General features: G+C 43.9%; 1 protein-coding gene across 4 annotated transcripts in view; it reads right to left on the reverse strand.

Moving 5' to 3' along the window:
• The window catches only part of TMEM94 (transmembrane protein 94), a 50,749-nt gene that overhangs the window by 21,811 nt on the left and 9,550 nt on the right, over positions 1-19,388 (reverse strand). The window contains exons 1-10 of one of the 4 annotated variants that reach the window (XR_008440029.1): positions 16,016-16,152; positions 9,190-9,309; positions 8,390-8,517; positions 7,684-7,820; positions 6,853-7,049; positions 6,098-6,249; positions 5,707-5,809; positions 5,320-5,406; positions 4,708-4,824; positions 955-1,011 (exon numbers count right to left, since the gene is read on the reverse strand). Coding sequence is in view for 3 of the 4 variants with exons in the window: in XM_053994765.1 (XP_053850740.1) it covers positions 955-1,011; positions 4,708-4,824; positions 5,320-5,406; positions 5,707-5,809; positions 6,098-6,249; positions 6,853-7,049; positions 7,684-7,820; positions 8,390-8,517; positions 9,190-9,309; positions 16,016-16,069 (1,152 nt within the window). In the remaining variant the exon portion in view is untranslated. Of the gene's footprint in view, positions 1-954; positions 1,012-4,707; positions 4,825-5,319; positions 5,407-5,706; positions 5,810-6,097; positions 6,250-6,852; positions 7,050-7,683; positions 7,821-8,389; positions 8,518-9,189; positions 9,310-16,015; positions 16,153-19,388 lie in introns of those variants that run through there. The other 3 variants (XM_053994765.1, XM_053994766.1, XM_053994767.1) reach the window with 3 other exon arrangements.

A 19,388-nucleotide genomic window follows, 5' to 3' on the forward strand; every position in this document is an offset into this window, starting at 1 on the left:
TTATTTAAACCAGTTTCTTCTAAGCAAAAATGTTACAAAAGGAAAGAAACAGATCTCCTCAACAAGGTAGGTCAGCTAAAATCACTCCCATTTAATATCTGAAAAACATCCCAGCTAAATGAGGAACTGGCACAGAAAGGCACCAAAATATTCAGCAAAGGAAACACAAGTGTGTGCACCCATGTGCATTCCTCTGAGTGACTGGGAGCAAGGAGACAGGAATTGATTCTTATCACATCGAGGGATTTTTAATCACTCCTGGAGTCCATCTGCCTCCTTAGGGAAAGGGGAATGTAAACACCAGACAGACAGAGAAGTGTCTTTCCTCTACCCACCTGTTTAACCTGGATAATGCAATTTATAAAGTGGCCAGAGTAGTTCCTTCCCTAGAAAAAGGGCTTTTGAATGTTCAATTGCCCCAGCTTTGGAAACACCAGTAATGTGCTTAAGCCTGATAAGAAGCCTATGTAGCAGGATCAGCCTTTTAAAAAGCCTGAACATCCCACGGTCCCTCTGCAGTTGGTCTGGGTGCTGACCACCATTCCCTCTGGGTTTTAGTTTTGGCTTGAACAAAGTTTTTCTGGTACAAGCAAAATACTTCTTTCAGACACACACTATACAAAGTTTATTTTACTTCTACAACAGGACTTGAAAGAGGTACTGTCTCCAGGACAGAAAATGTTGATTTCAAACCATTTGCAATATTCAGAAAAGCCCAACTGGACTGAGTATTGAGGTCACCTCACACTCTAGCCAGCAGTATTTACATGGGGAGGTGGAGGGGAAAGACATGCAACCTGCATGCACAGCAAATTAAAGCAACAAATGAGTGACAATGGACAACTGATACAAGTAAAAAGGGTCTAGCAACAAGCAGGAGATCAGAGAGGAAGGGAAAGGATATCATGAAGTTCTGCAGTGAAGATGGAGGAAAACAATTCATAATAATAGTACCTGAGAAGATACCATCTCTGTGTAGCTGCTGAGAGTGTCCTCTGAAAACTTAGCAAGCTGCAGCAAGAGAAGAGACCAGTTACTATAATTGTGCACAGAAATGTGCCATGAGGAACATCCTTCCCACAGGATGTGCCTTCAGGGAGGAGAAAGCAGGAGTCCTGCTCTGTAGGCATCACTGTACCAAGGCAGACCGATAACTCATCAAAGCAATTACGTCTTTAATGGACTCTGTTTTTATCTACTTGTGAAGCACAGGCAAAGTGCTTGGTGCTGTACATCACAGAGGAACACACAGTCATTACCTAAATGTCTACAGAGAAAATAATAGCAATTAGACCCAGAGGAGGATCTTTCTGGTTGGTTATTTTTAGTTAGAAAGAGCCAGGATTGAATGATCTGATTTTAATTTATATGGGTCAGTTACAGGAAGACTGGTTGGAAAAGCAGGTGCCTGGAACACAATGGACACAGAGGAATGAGGTGATATGAATGGGATGTGGAGAGGAAATGAAAAGAAATTATAGAGGAGCACCACCATGGCGCTCTTGGAATTACCCTGAGAAATTCACTAACTCAGAAATTTTGCATCCAGCACAAAGTATTCCACACTAGATGTAATTTTGAAAAAGTTTAAATTTAAGTCTATTCATAACCGTAAGTGAACGTGGCAATTACATTTATATGTATATGAAACTATAGCCCAAATAATAATGCATATATCTGGCACTTGAAAAAGGATCAGTTTAACGAAGCCAATAAGAGCCAAGAGAAATATGTCAGAAATCATTTAAACTGAGAACTACGAAGGATAATTAGGAACTGTTTAAGAATATTTTGTTACAATTTTAAAAAGCAACAATCCCATAGTAAAAATAAGAGACCAGTTTTGAGTGAAAGTGAAAATAGAAGTAAGAATTAGCATAAAAAATAAGGAAAAGTATACCAGTTGGTGATTAAAACCAGACCACTGCTTGTTAAAGACAGTGAAATTTCAAATTACATTGTATCAAGGCAGACGTGTTAAATAAATATTGCTATTCCTTATTCACTGATACAATCATACCATATGATAACTATGAAATAGTTTCCATTCCAACACCAGCTACAGAAAGTAAATATGTTTAAATTAGCAGGTCTGGACAATGACTGTTACTGCTGATTTTGCACAAGGCTTGAACTTTGGATTAAATCCCAGTTCAATGGAAGTGGTGCTAATGCCCAAAAAGGGAAGGAGAACCATCCAAGTTACCACAGGACCCCAGACAGACTTTGATTTCAGACAGAATGAAAGAGCAGCTAATATGAGACTCAATTAAAAAAAATGAAATAATAAAATCAGTGCCAAACACCACAACTATATGAGCAGCAAATCTCCTCAAACTATTGTGGTATCTGTTTTGACAAAATTACAAATTTGTCTGATAAAAGTACTGCTTTTGATATAGACCATTTGGTAATTTGACTTGATTCTAAATGCTTGACTAGTTTTCTAACGAAAATACCAAAGTAATAAGACTCATGTTAGATATATTAGAAATAGACTATCTCTAAATTGAAGAGAAACAGAAATTATTTGCAATAATGTGTTACTAGCTCAAGCAGGGACAAAATCTGGGTATTTTGTTAATAAGCTGAGAGAAAATTAAAAACAACATATTACTGATAAAGACTGTAAAGGATACAAAGTTTAGGGCAGGGTGCAATGTAAAGAGGACAGACTACTGTCACAGAACAATATGGATTGCTTGGGCAGTATGCAAAACCAGGCACAAAACTAAGGCTGTCTATTTAGGTGCAAAAATGGAGGTTGGATTTACAGGATGAGGATTCTCAGAAAGCAGTAACTGCAGCTGAACAAAGCCTGGCCTTTCAAAGCAGTGGCTAAAAGATCTAATGGGATCCTTTGTTGTACAAACAAGGGAACACAGAGCAGAAAGTCCAAATTATTCTGAAATTTATCAAAAGCTGTTACTGGAATATTTTATGGGGTTTGAGATTCATAACCCTACAGTGATCTTGAAACAGAGGAGAAAGCTAAGAGGAATGCCAAGAGAAAGATTAGAGGTTTGGAAAATATGCTTGTAGTGCCTCAAGGTGCTTGAACTGTTTACTTAACTAGAGATGGTAAAAAGGAATGTGAGTAGTTACAACAGACCAGAATTTTGATTGACATGCTCTTTGCTCTTAAATCTAGGAGACAAAAGATGTAAATTTTCCAAGGATTGGAAATCAGATACTGCAGAAATTCCCACTAACACAGAATGTCCATTTTTAGTAATGAAGGTAAATAATTACTAAGACAACCTATCAAAGGCAGTACAAATGTTTTCAAAGCAACAGCAAATTCCTTTCTAAAAGGAATGTTGCTGCAGTCCAACTGTAGTAATGAAACTTGGGGCTTGTTTAGGGGGGCACTGGTTTGTGTCCTTTCCACCAGTCACAAAGGTCACCTCTGGCCTTGAAAAATTGGGAATCAAACAGCTTGAACATGATAAGAAGGGGAAGAAGGTGGAGAAGTGGCCAAGTTGCCACCAAGTAGGCCAAGTGATTGGAAAGGAGAAGGGTCTTACCTGCCGCATTTTGAACAGAGAAGAGAGAAGGAAGGAGGGAAATAGGGAGGCCAAGTGACTGCCCTGGTCAGGGGGTAAGTGACCAAAGCATGTCACAGCAGCTGTTCTGTAGCAGCAAGGATGGAGGATCATGTCTGAGATGCCACAGAAAGAGCTGCTGGACAGGCAGAGTTGCCTGGACAAGAAAAAGGAGAAGACAGAAAAGGAAAAAAAGAAGGTGCAAGTATGAGTGACAGGGCAAATGGGAATGTTGAGAATGATGAAGCAAGGAAGCCAAGGAGCTCTGGCTTTTCCCAGCTGAACTGCAAATTGTAACGGGAAAGAGGGAGGTTTCAAAAGTACAAACTAAGTGATGCTGAGAATGGATAGGAAAGGTAAAGTGGTGAAAACATTGAGAAGAGATTCTAAAGGTGCAAAATGCTACCAAGGGATGTAATGTGACCTTCCTCCCAGGACACGGGCAGCTTAGTCATGTTCACCTAGAGAGAAAGGAATAGGAAACACAGACCCAGGACCACAGAGGCCAAGGAAGGACAAGATGGAGAGAGAAACTCCATCCAAGTAAGAGAAATTGGAACAGAAGACAAACATAGCTCAGTGCACCTCACCAGCACTGCCACCAGGACAGAAGAAGGGACACGCAACAGCACATCCAAATCAGGACCACATCCCATCAGACCACCAGACTCCACTCCCCAAACCAGCACAACCACCAGATACTGCTCTTACTCTCTGACCTATTCAAAGGCCACGCCTGCAAACAAAGCTCCAGAGCCTCAGGAAAGGATTGTTCAGCCCACAGGGCATTGCAGATGATATGATGTATCTCATTCCTTCTCAGTGGCTACACATTGCCCAGTTACAGCCATCCCAGGGCATTTATTTCCATGTTGATCCCTCTGACAAACTCTATCTGACAGAAAACACATGCCTTGAAGAGTTTTACAGAATCACCAGAGCTTCCTATCACCTTGGGATATCCCTAGGGAGGTTGAAAAAATTAAAGCATCTGTTCAAGAAGTAATATTGTACTCCAGGGAGAGGGGACAACAGCTGGGACAACCAAAGATCCAACAAGGTTTTACAATTATGTGGACGCATCTGCTGAATTCTCACTTCACAGAGCCTTTTCATCTCCTGCCCTTGTCTCTGCAATGGTTTCAGGTGGAGAGAAACCTACCAGTGAGGTGGAGGAGGCCTTGCTCATCTGGGCCAACACTCTGGCTTCTCCAAAGGCTGTAGCAAGAATCCACAGGACAGGAAAGAGCAACGGAAGGATGGGTAAGACACCATTCACCTGAAAAAAATAACCTGTGATCACCAACAAGCACAGATGACAAGAAGTCAGAACCTCTCACATGACACCTTTTCCACCACACTGAGAAGACAGGGATAAAAGGCCAGGGCAAGAAGGAAGGGGACAGAAGCGGTGCCAAACAGTGCACACCTTAGGGGGGTTTAATGAAGGAGACCATGAATCAATCACACCAACTTGCAGCTGTTTTTCCTGATGAATTTGGCATAAACACTAATGAGTTTAAAGGCAAAGGATACCATATACACAGATATAGATAAACACATGCATGGCAAATGAGAGAACAAAACATTTAAAGGTAAGTCTGTAAGGAAAGTTCTGCTGTCCTCCTCCACTGAATGCTCCTGGATCCAGCATGCTTCCAGATCCAGGAAGCACAGGATGCTGTCATAGGATGAATTAAGTCACTGACAGAGGGAATCTATCTCAGCACTGCTCTGGAGAGGAGGTGTGGTGAAGCTCAGAGCTCTCTTTTACCTGCAGCTGAAGAAAAGTGTACTGCCAGGAAGCAATTCCAGGAGCTTGGAAAATGAAGCGCACGGCATTGGTGATCAGGAATCCAGCCTGCAATTCAGAGATGACACTGTCACCTAACTACTGGCACTTGCAGGGAAGGTGTTTTCAGTGCCTTGTAGCATTCTCAGCCCGGGGAAAGCATGAAAAATATATTTTTGATCTGCTGCTGCAGTTCCTCCCTCCACTCTCATGGTTACGTGGCTCAGCATCTCTGAACTGCTGAAGGTACACACAGAGTCAGCTGCATTAGTGAGCCTGGCCACAACTTCCTGTTGATGGCTGCAATTCTTCAGATTTACTGACAAAACATGGCTATTCTCAAGGATAAAGGCTTGGAATGAAACCTACCAGCACAATAGGGACAGCATATTTCAGCATCACTGACTGTACAGTGAACCTCTCATTATCCAGGGCTGTCACGGGCCGTGACAGAGCCATTTCCAGGCACCACCTAAAAAACAGAAAACAGCTGGAAATTTCAGCAACCAAGACCCTAACCCTTCACTTTCCTTGGACATAAGCCTTCTAGCAGACCTAATTAGAACACTGTGTTCAGCCTATGCTATGAGGGAGGGCTGTCAAAAGAGAAGCCAACATCTACAATAGGAGTGTGGCACTTGCCAGGGTAAATTTGCAGTCTTGCCAAGCAAACTTCTCAGGTCTCCTCACCTGCTTAGCAGGAAGGCAGCAACAAGGACACAGACAGCTGGGTAAGCAGTGTGCCCTGCATTTAACCCACCTGACATTATCAATTACTGGGGTCTTCAACACACGGAAGAGACGGTAGATCTGAGGATTCTGAGGTCCCTTCTTCACTTCTCCCCTTGGGGAGGGAGGGGGTGAGAAGGGTGGAAATAGATCTCCAGGCTCCAGAACTATATGCTCATCATCCTAGAAGAAAGGTTAGAGAGTCCAAAGGCTTGTGTTCAAGCACATCTGGTTTTTTAATGAGAATTGGCATTTGGAGTGAAAGTTAAAATTTAAATCACCAGAGGTAAATTTCACGCTTTATACTTTTTCCAACCTTCTTCAAGCAGTAAAATCTTTGTATAGATATTGTGAGTAGTTAATTAACTTCTATACCAGGTATTTTTTATTGCCTTCTTTTATAATAAATCAGTAGTAAGGAGAAGGTCAAAGCAGACAAACTTTATTTCTGCACATAAAAATTAGGATAAAGGACGAGGTTTGTATGTCATATTATCCTACTGGATAATACTCCACTTATATTTAGCAGTACATTACATTTTCCCCTTGACCTGAGAGAGGAGGAAATATGGTGTTTTTGTATAACATTAGTGTCTCCTGTCCAGTGGGTTTGGGAGTTCATGGAGAAGATGCAGCCTGGCTAACTATGCACTGTCCTTGACTGAACTGGAATTTCAAGCTATTTTCAAGGTCAGAAGAAACCAAACACTCCAATAATTTGTACTCTGCAAGAAAAACCTGGGGAATAAATTGTTACAGGCCAGGGAAATTAGACAAGCAAGTTACCTTAATCCCTCTCAGAGAAGCAAATGATTCCTGGCCTGGCCTCAAAGCCACAACATCTCCTTCCACCAAGAGGCTCACGGGCAGGTTGACAAGATGCCCATCCCTGTAGGCCCAGTGAAGGGACCAGGATGGGGCATAAGGCATGTGAAGGTCAGGGTACATGGAGTCTGGCCATTTCACCTCTTTGCCAAGTGTATCTGAAAGCACAAAGTGCGAAAGAATGAAGTGGCAGCAATTCCAGATTTACATCCTGCAGCAGTTGTAAGTCCCCTAATGCTAAGCTCAGCCCATTCCCATGATCTTTTATCATCTCTCTCTTCCTCCTTGATGGCTTTTCCCTTCTCTCTCCACTCAGTATTAACAACTAAACAGTCATTTAAAAACAACAGAAATGCTAAAAGCTGTCCTTAAAACTGCCCCACTGAAACGAGCTGCCCCCTCAGGTCCCAAGCTCCCGTTGAGACGATGCTCATGCACAGCAATTTGTTTCCTTCTGCTCTGTGTTGTGGTACAACCCCATGTGTTCTCCTCTCCTCATCTGCTGCAAGGCAGATATTTTTATAAAGATATGAGGATTTGAATTACTCCAAAGCAGAGCCATAACAGACACCCACCTGCTAACACACATCTTGGAAGCACATGGCCACATGACAGTTCAAAATAACTATTTTACAGGACAGGCATGAGGAGAACACACTTCCTACAGCCTGTTTCTGTGCAACACGGAGGAAGGTTAGCAAGCTTAATTAGGAATGCATGTGATCAGGTTTTGGGAAAGATTCAATGGGAGGAAAACACAAGTGCAAATGGGACAGATGAAGGAGACCTCACCGTTTATCTTATCAACGATGGTCTGAAGCCTCCTCTCCACCTCTCTGCACTTCAGCCTCTCTTGACGCCCGATCATGAGGAGATCCAAGAGGAGCAGGAGGAAGAGTGCCAGTGCATTGACTATCTCAGCACCTTGGCTTCACACAGCAGAACAGGAGGAAGCAGAATGCACATGAGGTTTGAGTAAACAAGCAGAATACACTGCCAGACACCCACAGAGATAAACACACAACTGCCTGGTTGTTTATTCTCACAGCTCACAGATTTATGGCTCAAAAAGAAATGCATGATCACACTTCTTTAGGATAAAGGCACCAGAGAGGTCTGAAAGGACCCATATCAATTAAAAAATACTTTACAAATATGGTCAATGCATGCATGTGCACACTAACTTCTCCTATGAGCCACTAATTTCTCCAGTTTCAAAATACTTCCTAACTATGATAATGCCTTAGGAGTATTAAATATCTAGGAATGATGTAGAAAAAAAAGCCCTCAGTCTCTCCTATTAGAAGTAGAATTAAGTTGGCTGAAGTTCTGTGGAAGGGATTGATAGGAAATAACCAGTGTGAGTATGCTGACATCTAGGTATCTAGTTAGAATGAGGGACAACACTTATGTTAATCACAGACAGTACAGGCAGTACAGACAGTACTAGGATGATATAAAACCACCACCTTGCTTCAGTTAAGGAAGTTTTGCTCACCTCCCCTGTGGCTGGCTCCCATAGCAGCACAGCAGCAACAGCACTGCCAGCAGCATCAGAGACGCACCAGGCCAGTGGAAGCAGGAGCAGCGGTTACCATGGTACAGGAAACTGCTCCTCCACACCTCCTGCAAAGGGAGAGCAGCAGGCAGTCAGTAATCATGGAATACAGAGCCAGACGTTTGGAAAAGCAGAGTGAAAAAGGGCGAAGACAGCAGCTGGTGCTCCAGGGAGAACAGAACTTTGCAAAACTCCTGAATACAACACAGAGCATCCCAGATCCATTGTGTGAATCCTTCAGCACCAATGGATATTCAGCTGGTGAGTCTGGGTGAACACTCTCTGCTTTTCTCTTGATTGGAAGAATGAAAAGGCGTCTGTGCCAGGCTGTCCCATTGTCACTGACCAGCCAAGGAACACTTTCAAACACTGTGCATAAACACTGGCACTTTGTATTCAACACACATCCCAGGCAAACATGGTGGACAAGGGGAGACTGTTGAGCTTCACAGTTCTTTTATCTCCACCTGAGATGGACCCTCTAAGCTCACTGCCCTTAGTGGCTCTTGAAGTCCTGAGATCCTTCACAGGGCAAGAGGCATCTTCCAACAGAGCTTTGGCATCCAGGAGAAAAGTGCTCACAGAAACTCACCCTTAGATTCCTTGCTTTGTTCCCAAGAACTTCAGCAGTTCTACACCTGGACACTCTGGGGGGGAATGCAGCCAACTTCTGTTTAGCTCTCATCTTTACTTTGAGAAGGGGAGACCAAGTGCCCAACTTGTGCTGTTTGGTGCCTCACCTTCCACGAAGACCCTTTTTTCCGTTCCTTCTGATGCCCCTCCAGCAGAGCTGACAGTTGGTCTCTTAGGATCGTGAGGGCTTTCTTTGTGGTAAGGCCCAAACTTGAGGTCATCTCATCCTGAAGTGCCAGAAAAATAAACTGGTTAGTGCTTCCCTATTTTCCTTTTAGGCTTTTTCCTGGTGGCTGACAGAGCATGTGACTGTGAATGCCCTGCACTCATCATCACCAGCCTGATTCTCCATTTTCCTGAAATCATCTTCCCTCCTGTGAATTTTAGACTGCTGGCTGGAATTAGAGCACTTAGATAGTATCAAGTAAACAAATCAGTCCTGACTGTGCTGATAAATACTTTATCAAAGCACAATACCAAGTCATTTCTGTGAAACAAGATCTAATCAGCAGAGGCTGAGGACAATACAAACAGAGGTTATGCAGGCTTGAACTGGTATCAGCTTGTAGAGACAACAGAACACAGTTATGGTATAGGATGATACAGGATTAATGTTGCTAGCAATAGTAAAAACTAAGTAGTAGAATATCCACAATTCAAAACAAGAGTGGTGGAATTTCCACAATACTTGCTACAGATTTCTGTTTGTGAGTCCTGCCTCTGTGGCTACTTTGATGCAGAAGTTCCCAGATTTAAATGCTAGGCCATAGATCAGTTCAGGACCAGACATGACCCCACCATCAACTCCTCCTTTTTCAAGAGCAAACATTGGAGTTTTAAGTGCTGAACTGCAAGGGAGACATTTGGACTTGCGGGAAGCACAGAGTTCACAGCACTGCTCCCTCAGTGCTCATCAAAGACGCAACAATCCCAAAGGACTCATCCCGGGAGTGTGCCATAAGGAAAACGCTGCCATAAGATGCTGGTAACAACAAAGTGCGGTAAGCACTTGCATTTCTGGGCCAGAAGCATGAGCAGTTTCTTTCAAATCACAGATTGCAGTGAGATACTGTGGGCACCAGATCATTGACAGCAAATCAACAGGGAAGAACAGGCAGGTGTCCATGAGAGGGCTACAGCAGGGAACTGCTAAATAAAGGTTCTCATGGGCATTTCATGTTTTAATACAAACACACTGAGCATGTACAGCATACAGGATATCCTGCATATAGAAATGTTCACGTGAGTCATACTGTGCCCAGAGTACAGAACTACTGAACACAAACAGGCAGGAAGTTTGTCCCTCCTGTCCCCAGCAGTGTGACACAGCCCAGAGCTCAGGCAGGAGCTGCAGCTCTTCCTACTCTCATAGCCCTTCCCAGCCCTGCCAAACCCACCGTGGTCTCAAACTGCAGCAGTTCTGCTCCTCAGGAGCTGCTTGCACACACCCAGCTTTGCAAGTGCAGCTTGGCTCTGATCTGTTCTTCCTGTTCCTTAACTGCATGGTTTCGTGATGAACATTTACTGGAAACTAATCTTGGACTTCAGACTCATGCCCAGTCGCAGCATTGATGGTCCAATCCAAAACTGTAACAGTGTTGAGGAATAGAACATAAATTCTCTTTCAAATACCATCTACTACACACACTCTCCCCACCTATCAGAGACAACCTGAAACAGCAAATTCTGTCCAGGCAGAGTCCAGCAATGCTGCTTTAGCTGCACTTTCACAGAACTAAAAATAATCCTGCTGCAGTTTTCATTCTCTGTGTCAGTTTTAAGAATAGAGGAAGCAGTTCTGTGTTGTTCTTGGAAGCAGCCCAGGTAACATCAGCACAGAACTAAACATACGAGTGTCTCAAAGACTCCCAGAGGAGAAGATGGCAGTGGAGCTGGCACCAGCCATGCTGCTGCACCGCAGAGTGCTGCAAACAGGAGTGTCTGAGAACAACACCGAGCAAGGCACAATCAGGCTTCTCTCTCTTGTCTGACTGCTGCCTGTCCAGGGCAGAGCGAGGCACCCACAAATGTATAAATCCTCTCCAACATGGGGAAAGCAGACAAATAAAACACACAGAATGAAAGGCAGCAAAAATAATAGGGACTTGAACTGAAAAGCAAAGTCTGCTTAGACAGTGAGCTGGTTCCAATGGACTCATCAAGAGCTACAGAAGTAACAAGAGGAAAGCTGCACTTAATGCCAACATCTACTACAGCCACACAGTGCCTGGAAAGAGAAACTGCCACTGCAGGCAGTGAGCACAAAAAGGCAGCAAACCCAGAGGCAATCTAAAAAGGTTCCTGAAACACTTGCACACCTGCTCCAGACTTTACACAGGAGTTACCGGTTTGGCACAGTGTCAGTCAAGATAAGGGCAGCCACAAAGGGACGTGGCTGTAGCAGGTCACAAAGGACAAGCGCAGTGTGGCAGGGCTGGGGAAGAGGAAGGGCAGGAAGGGCAGGAATTGTTAAACACCCATCCTGACACTTAGACCATGGAGTATTTGGCAAAGGAGGCAGAGCCAGTCTGGTAAACAAACACTGTAATACTGTGAGTGAGGGTAGCTGGGGGCACTGGGGTAACCTGCTGTGGGTGAGCATCAAGGGAAAGAGCCTGGGACCCAAATGAAAGGGACAGGCAAGAAGAGCCACCATGAGCTCCTGGCAAGGGGCAGCTCCAGGTTTTCGAACAAAACCTGCCCTGCTAAGTCATCAACTGCTAATGAGGCATTTTTCAAATGCCCTTAAGTAAACCTTTCCAGCCTTTCATCAGCTGCAAGTGCTCTTCCTGCCACAAACCAGGAAGTGAGCACCCCAAGGTGAAGAAGCCGTTCACAGGAGGTGTCAGTTCATTAATAAAAAACCTCAACATTCACATCTTTGCTTTGGAAAGTTATGCTCAAAGAGAGAGCCGCTAATTTTCAGGTCCAAATAGAAACAGCAAGACACCTTCCCACCCAGCTGCCTTAGCATAGGGCTTCCTCTGAAGAACAACAAAGAAAGAGCAGACAGTAAATTCCAGGTTACAGTGAAAGCAAACCCCTGATGGGTATCAGAAGGCATTTTAAAAGGCTGTACTTTCCTTTTGCCTGTGCCTAAAGGCAGAAAGTCCTAAGGACAAAATGAGAAGTTGCTTCCTCCTTTGCCCTGGAGAGCACAGGAGCCTCTAAGTGCACTAAGGGCTCCTCTGGAGCTGACCTGGCCATCCCAGCCTCAGTGTGAGAGGCATGGCTGGAGCCAGGTAAAAAGGGGATTGTTGCATCTTCTGCTTTGGGATATTAGGGCTCTCAAGAGTTGTGATCTATGGGATGGTTGTTAGAGGGAAAACAGTGCAGGACATTTCTTTTGTGCATGTGATTTTATTTTCTAAAGGCAATGAATGTGCTGAAGTGTGGACTAGATGGGAACACGAAAAGATGTGTGAATTTCTCCACTCGTAGTAAATACTCTACACGTTAAATTACTGCTTAGCTTGCCTGAAAACATTAGGAAAAGGGAAGCTGAGACAGATTTTGCAAATGCCCAGGGTTAGGGGCTGGTTTGGCTCTTCAGGAAGGAAACAAGAAGCAGTTCAGAGGCAGGAGTTGAGGAGTCACAGAATCTATAGACTCTTCTTTGTCTTGTCCTTTCAGTTGACCCTCCAGAGTTTGACAGGGGTAAATAAGTTGTCAAATACCCAGGAGCTTATTTAAATCCACAGCTTTGCCTGGCTCATAGCAAATAGGTTTTCCTTGCCTTCCTCAGGGGTTGCAGGAGCATTTTCAGGCTGATAGGCAGGAAAAGTGTGGTTATTTTCTGATTTTTTCTCCCACAACATGAAGTTGTTCCCGAGCAACACCACCTACCCATGTCTACTTCCTGCAACCCACCTCCATCCTCACATAAATTCACCACTGAGCTCTCTTCCTAAAATTCCAATCTTGCTCTTTTACACATAGAATCATTTAAAATTACCTTAAAAGTTTATCAGCCATCTCACACTCTCTGCTACCTGACGAAAGACAGAGGTCTTGCAGCTTCTTTCCAGAGAAACAAAGAAGTAGATCCCAGAATGTGTACAGAGAAATGGACACAAAATATTAATATATTTCAGTCCTCTTATATTTTCTCACAGCCATTACACATCCATAGTAGCATATTTATTTGTTGTACTAGTAAATGTTGATATAATATGTGCCAAATATTTTTTTTAATAATACAGGAACACAAATATTCCCTGCTTTCCAGAGCAAAGTGGGTTGAATCATCCTCCATCCTCTGTGGATTCAGTCCCTTGCAGAATAAGGGATTCTCACAAAGACTGTTGTACACTTGAGTGTAACTGCCTTTACAAAGACTGTTTAAGTAAATAAGTGAACAGAATACAAAATATTTGCTACAAGTTTCAATTCTCATAGACTGTAGATCCACCCCTCTGATTCAGAGTGGTTGAAAACCCCTGCAGACTCTTTCCCTCTTTCCAGGCTGCACTCACTAGGCTCCTTTTATAACACCTCTACTCAACTGCTTTTTAGATCTGAACAGTTGGAGGTGGGAAACTGGGCAGCAGAATGTTCTTCCTTTTCCTGACAGCTATTTTGCATTCCTTAGCAGAAAAAGGAGGCAGTTTTTAATTTAACAATGACACTTTGCAGGTGATTAATCTACTTCAAGGATTACGCTTCCTGAAATGTAAGCATTATTCACAGGTTCAAAAACACAAAATAAGGAGTAAATCCACCAAATATATTTGCATTTATTACTGTAAGTCGGATTCTTGCTTAGGGTAAGTCACAATATGGCACAAAATGGGGTTCTGGGTCTGAGCAGAAAGGATGACAGACATCAAAATACATGACAAACACACTATTTCTTCAGGTAGCATTTCATACAGCAGCCTAGTGTTAGAGAGGAATTTATTCTTGTTCTACAGCAAATCACCAATCAGGATGCTACAGCTCCTATACACTTGCAGCTGCTGACTTAGTGCTCAGGCTGCCTGAAATGGCTCATCCCTGCTACAGAGTGACACAGATGGAACCAGCAGGGCCAATCCATCAGTCAGTCTGGGCAGAAACTTCCCTTTATTACCCCATCCTTGGTCCCAGTCTTGCTTTCTGCCTTTCTTGGTGCTCTCCTGGCTACTTTTTCTAAGAGTCAGACTCCCTGAGTCCAGGCATGAATGTTTCTCTAGTGACCCAGGCTACATCCATCATCCCCCTGACACACTCCTATTTCATGGGATGAACTTTTGATTAAGACTCTGGACTGTCAGGACTGCTGGATTCTCTAATTCCTTCTGCCACTGGTTTCTGCATGACAGTGGGAAAATCAAGATACTCCTCTATGACTTAATTTCTCATTCTGTGATGGGGCTACCAACTCCCCACCAACTGTTGTAATTGTGAAGATTTTAACATTCACCAGCCCACATGAACACTACTGGAAAGCTCAGGAAAAAGAAAATGTATGTTGATATCTGCACAATTCAGGCAGCTCCACCAAGCAGACCATACTCTGTGGGAACCACTGCCTTTGAACCTGGACATGCTGTGAAAAGCACCAGAAGGCATGAGGAACACCGCTATTAAACTTGGTTTGAATGCACCTGACATTAGCTTGGCAGCCTCAGCTTAGCTGTTGGTGGTCTCAAATCAAGTGAAACAAGCAGAGTCTTCAGCACAGCAGTGCCCAAGTTAATGGAGAGAGCAGTAGACAGCAACTGTCTCCTCCCTGCCCCATGCAGCCCAAGATGAAAGGCAGCCCAGACCTCCCACTGCCCCTGCACAAAAGAACCCCCCAGTTGGGTAACTGGGTGCCTGCAGGGGCTCCAGTGTGGATGCTTTGAGGCTCACTAACAGGGCCTGCAGATTCCCCCTGCAAAAAGATGGAGCAGGAGCACAGAGCTCTGAGATGTGGCCAAAGCAGCGCTCGCCAGCCTGAATCACTGATGCACTGTGCTGTGCACAGGGTCCATTTTAATCCATGCAACAGCATCCACATTTTATGCTCTCCATAAGGCACGGAGTAAAGATGCCAACAGGCACAATCAACTTCTCTACACAGGTAATGCAAAGCCCAGCACTTTGCTTCTCCCCAGCAGGAGCCCAGCAGCAGAGAAAGAGGCAGATGCTCCCGTGGAAACAGCCCAATCTGGAATTGTACATTCCTCTGTCCATCCCTTCAGTTCTCTTTGGAGCAACAAATCCCCAACCATAGTTACCTGTCCCACCAGGCTGTTAGCAGGAAGAGACAGGATCTATGCAGTGTTTTGAAGCACTACACAATTATTAAGCTTTAATTACTGTAATTTAGCCAGTTGCATTACTCCTCCAAGTTCAGAGAGCAGTTAGGAGTCTGTATTTATCCTGGCTTCAACACACAGCAGTGCTTTATGCCAGTGCAGAGCTCCCTCCAGGGAATGCTAATGCCCCCCCCCACCTCCAGAGGCCAGCGATGCTCAGAAATCCACAGAACTTCAGTGCATCTTTCATCCCCTTGATAGTTTTCTTCCCATCCCCACTTTTTCAGCTGAAGACTTTGGGGACCAAAGCGATGATCCAGGCTGGCAGGTACACTGCCGGACGGATCCCACAGGGATAAGGAGGTTCAACAGTTACAGATCAAAGCCTATAGCCTAGTAGCAACAGACAAATTTAAGCCATGAAGCAGAGGGGCAGAGAAGCAGGAGGCAGCAGCTAAAATCCTGTGTGGATCTTCCTATTGGTCCTGGGGTTAAAACTGCAGTTTAAAACAGTTTCTTTTCCCCATCACCACCAAAAACAAGCTATTCCCTAGCTAAAATCATCACTCTCTGTTTCATGTCCTGCCATAACCTCCTTCCCCCAAAACCTCAAAGCTCTTCATGCCCCATCACATCAGGCAGGATGCAGACTGGGGAGGGAGACAGGGAAAGCCATTTTGAAATTAAATGTTAAGGGAGAGGAACTTACTTTGCGACATTTGCCTTGGTGGGGGATCCAAAGATCAGCCTGTTTGAAGAGCATCTGGGCTAAATTCCTGCACCACTTCCCCAGCAACTTGCACTGCTGCTGCTCTCCAAAAATGACAGAGCAAAGAGGGAGAGGGAGTAAGATTGTGCAGAGCCCAGCGCCGCAGAGAATGAGACAGAAGCAGCAGAGTGAAGCACCAGTCTGCTGATTAATTCAGCCTGCTTCCAGTCACACTGCAGATCCAGCAAGGAGGCGGCGGATGGGGGTGGGGGATGAGGGAGGATGAGGGATGGAAATAGGGGGAGAAAAAAGCAGAGAGGGAAGAAAGTTTGCCCAGGATAGCACCAGATGTCTGTAAGAATAGTTCATTCATCAGATGGAGCCAACACAGTGAGGATCCCTGGGCTCACTTCCATATACATGCACAGGAAGGAATGATGCTGACAGACAGGGGTCTGTGCAAAAGCAGATGGCAAATTAGGTAGGACAAAGTGCTATAAAATATACTACAGGAAGAAACACCTGAGTAGGCATGGAAAAATTGAGACCAAGAGACCCTGGAATACTAACTGCCCCACAGATGACTCCACAGCTTTGGATTCAAGCTCAATTCAAAAATATAAGTATTTGTTATTTAAAGAAGTTCAGATGGTTAGAGGTCCCATCTGAAGTGTTCCCTCCCTCTTCTCTTGTTGATAAAAAATGCTGCAAAAGCCCCTCTCAGCATCCCATATTCATCCTGAGCCACACAATCAGAACTAAAAGGTGCACATAAATTCACCATAGCCATTCCTGGGGCTCCACATTTACCTGGGCATGGTAAACAGGAGGCAAAGGATAAGTGTAGACAGGGCAGGGCTGGGTGGAAAAACAACAAGGGAATAGAAAGGTGAAGAAGGAATGAGCCTTCTCTCTCATTCTCATCTTTTGCAGGAATGTTTCCTTCCCACTGTTGAAGGGATGCACCTTTATAAGTGAGTTTTTATTTAGCTCCTACTTCAGTGCTGTCCTAATTATGTCTGGGGCTTCCTAGCTCTGCAGAGCAATCACTAAAACAACTGCTTTCATTCCACACAGAAAGGGGTAAAGAACTGGCCCAGCCAAACACCACCTCAATAGCTTGCCAAGGATTACAGCTGCCTGGTACCAAACAGGCAGTACAGGCACTGCCAAGGCTTCCAGTCTCAGCATATTGTGCAGCTCTGAAAACCACGTACAGATGTCAGGACTCATCTACCCTACCTGGACAAGCTCTTCACTTCCTTTCCTTTCCTTTTCTGAGGTTCAAATGCCTCATGAGGCACAGCCCATATTCTGCATTTTAAACCAGAAGGGCAGAGATTAAGTGGCCTCAATATTCACAATAAACTCAACACGGGGTCTGGTTATCACCTGTGTATTGGCACTGAGTTACATATGGGTGTGTAATCTCACAAAGCACCCAGAGCCAAAGCTGAAGGGAAGCAGACGCTTTGTAATTATTTAATGTAACTTCAGGAGAAAGCAGAAGAGAGAAAGAGGCAAAACACCCTTTATCCTTCTGTAGGGCATTTTGTTTCCTAGACAACAATTTTATATTGAACCCTCACACAACATGCTTGTAAGACCTCTTCTTTATTACAGTGCTTGCTGATTTGTTTCCCATGGCTTTGTACCTGTTGGTGACTTGAATGAAAGTGAATAAAACTTGCTTATGCAATACCAGGAACAATTCTTGTGCTTCATGCAGTTAGAGATCCCAACCTCAAAACTCCAGCTTTGGTCATGGACACAAATGGCATTGGATCAAATTGCTGCTTCTTGTTTACCCCACTGCTGAGAGACCTTGCTCTAATGTGTTTTGTGTAGGGCAGTAATTTGTACTATCTAGCTTCCTTCTAATATCAACTGGTATCAGAAATTGCATCTGGATGTGCATTTGTGCATTAAATAATATAATGAAAGAGCAAAAGACAAAAACTTGGGATCTGAAGATAAAACTGGGACTTGAAATAGAAGGCTGAGTATAAAGGCAGGGACTGACATATACAAAATCTGCAGAATAAATGAGAGACACCTGTGGAAAAAGGATCAGTTTGTGAAAAAGCCCTTGGAAGAAGAGCTGAGCTTTAAGAGAACAGCAGGGAATAAACACAGAGACATAGTAACTGGCAGGATGAGAAGTGGCAAAGGACTTGGGCTACTTTTCAGTCCAAAGGTAGGACTGTATCTGTTGTTAGGCAACCTGGAACAAGGACCAACAGTGCTGGAGCAATGTGGAGCACAGCACTGGCTCCCTGAACATGTTTCCATGCTCTGGCCAGGAGGCACTGTGCTGTATCCAGGCTGCAGCAATTACTCTGGGACAATACAGCTCAGTTGTTATGGGTAACTGTGGAATGAATTATGTCAATAATTTTTATTAGTTGTGTGGCTGCAAATCCAGCCTCTGTCTAATGCAACTCAAACTCAGAAGCTTCCCACTCTCCTGTGGCAATCAGTGCTGCTCTCTTGGTATGTGCTGAGTGGTCTTGGAGCAGAGATTCTGGCACCTTTCAGAAGGATTAAATTCACTTCAGAAATACACAGAAAGTTAAAAAGTCACAGGAGGAGGAGAAAGAACAAGATATCAGCACATTTAATTTAAGAAGAGTACTCTCTGCCTTTCTCTATGGTGTCTGGCTTCTGGCAAAAACTGGAAGGCAGCCTGCATTACACCTGACAAACTCTGATCCTCAGCCATTCCTGACAAGGGAACTTATCAGCCAACTGGAGCCAGAGGACAAGTCTCTCATCTGAGTGACAGATGTCTGTGCTGCAGCAGTACTCTGAGCACATCTCCTGCTCCAGGAGTACTAACTCTCCATCACACACATATATTGCAGAGATTGCTTTCAGCCAGATTTGGGACTGATGTTTTCATGTGGGTTCATTTTATTTTTAGCATTTTAAAATAAACCTAGCACATCAAACTTACTGCTGAGGTTACAAAGCAGGTTAATTTGTTCCCTTATCACTGTGTATGTGTCCAAGTTCTTCACTTTGGGAAGGAAGATGGATTCCACCTTAGATGGGGTGGAACAAGGATCTGCAATATTAAAAAAAAAAAAAAAAAAAGAGCAAACTCCTTAGCACCAAATAATAATAATTACAGAATGGTTTGGATTCAAAGGGACCTTAGTTCCAGGCCCACTCCTTGAGGTTGCTAACAAGTATAAAATCATGGTCTTTCCTCAGAATCCAAACAAAGTAAGTTGTAAAATGCAGTTTTATGTATCTGTGGGTTTTTTAAATTCCTATTTAAAAGACTGTGACCATCTCTCGCCTTCAGTTTTAATACCAATTCAGAAAGGAGGGATAAAAAATTTCAAGAAGTCAGGAGAGGAGGTTAGGA

This window comes from Vidua macroura, chromosome 19 (genome assembly GCF_024509145.1).
Source record: "Vidua macroura isolate BioBank_ID:100142 chromosome 19, ASM2450914v1, whole genome shotgun sequence".
Lineage (NCBI taxonomy): Eukaryota > Metazoa > Chordata > Aves > Passeriformes > Viduidae > Vidua > Vidua macroura.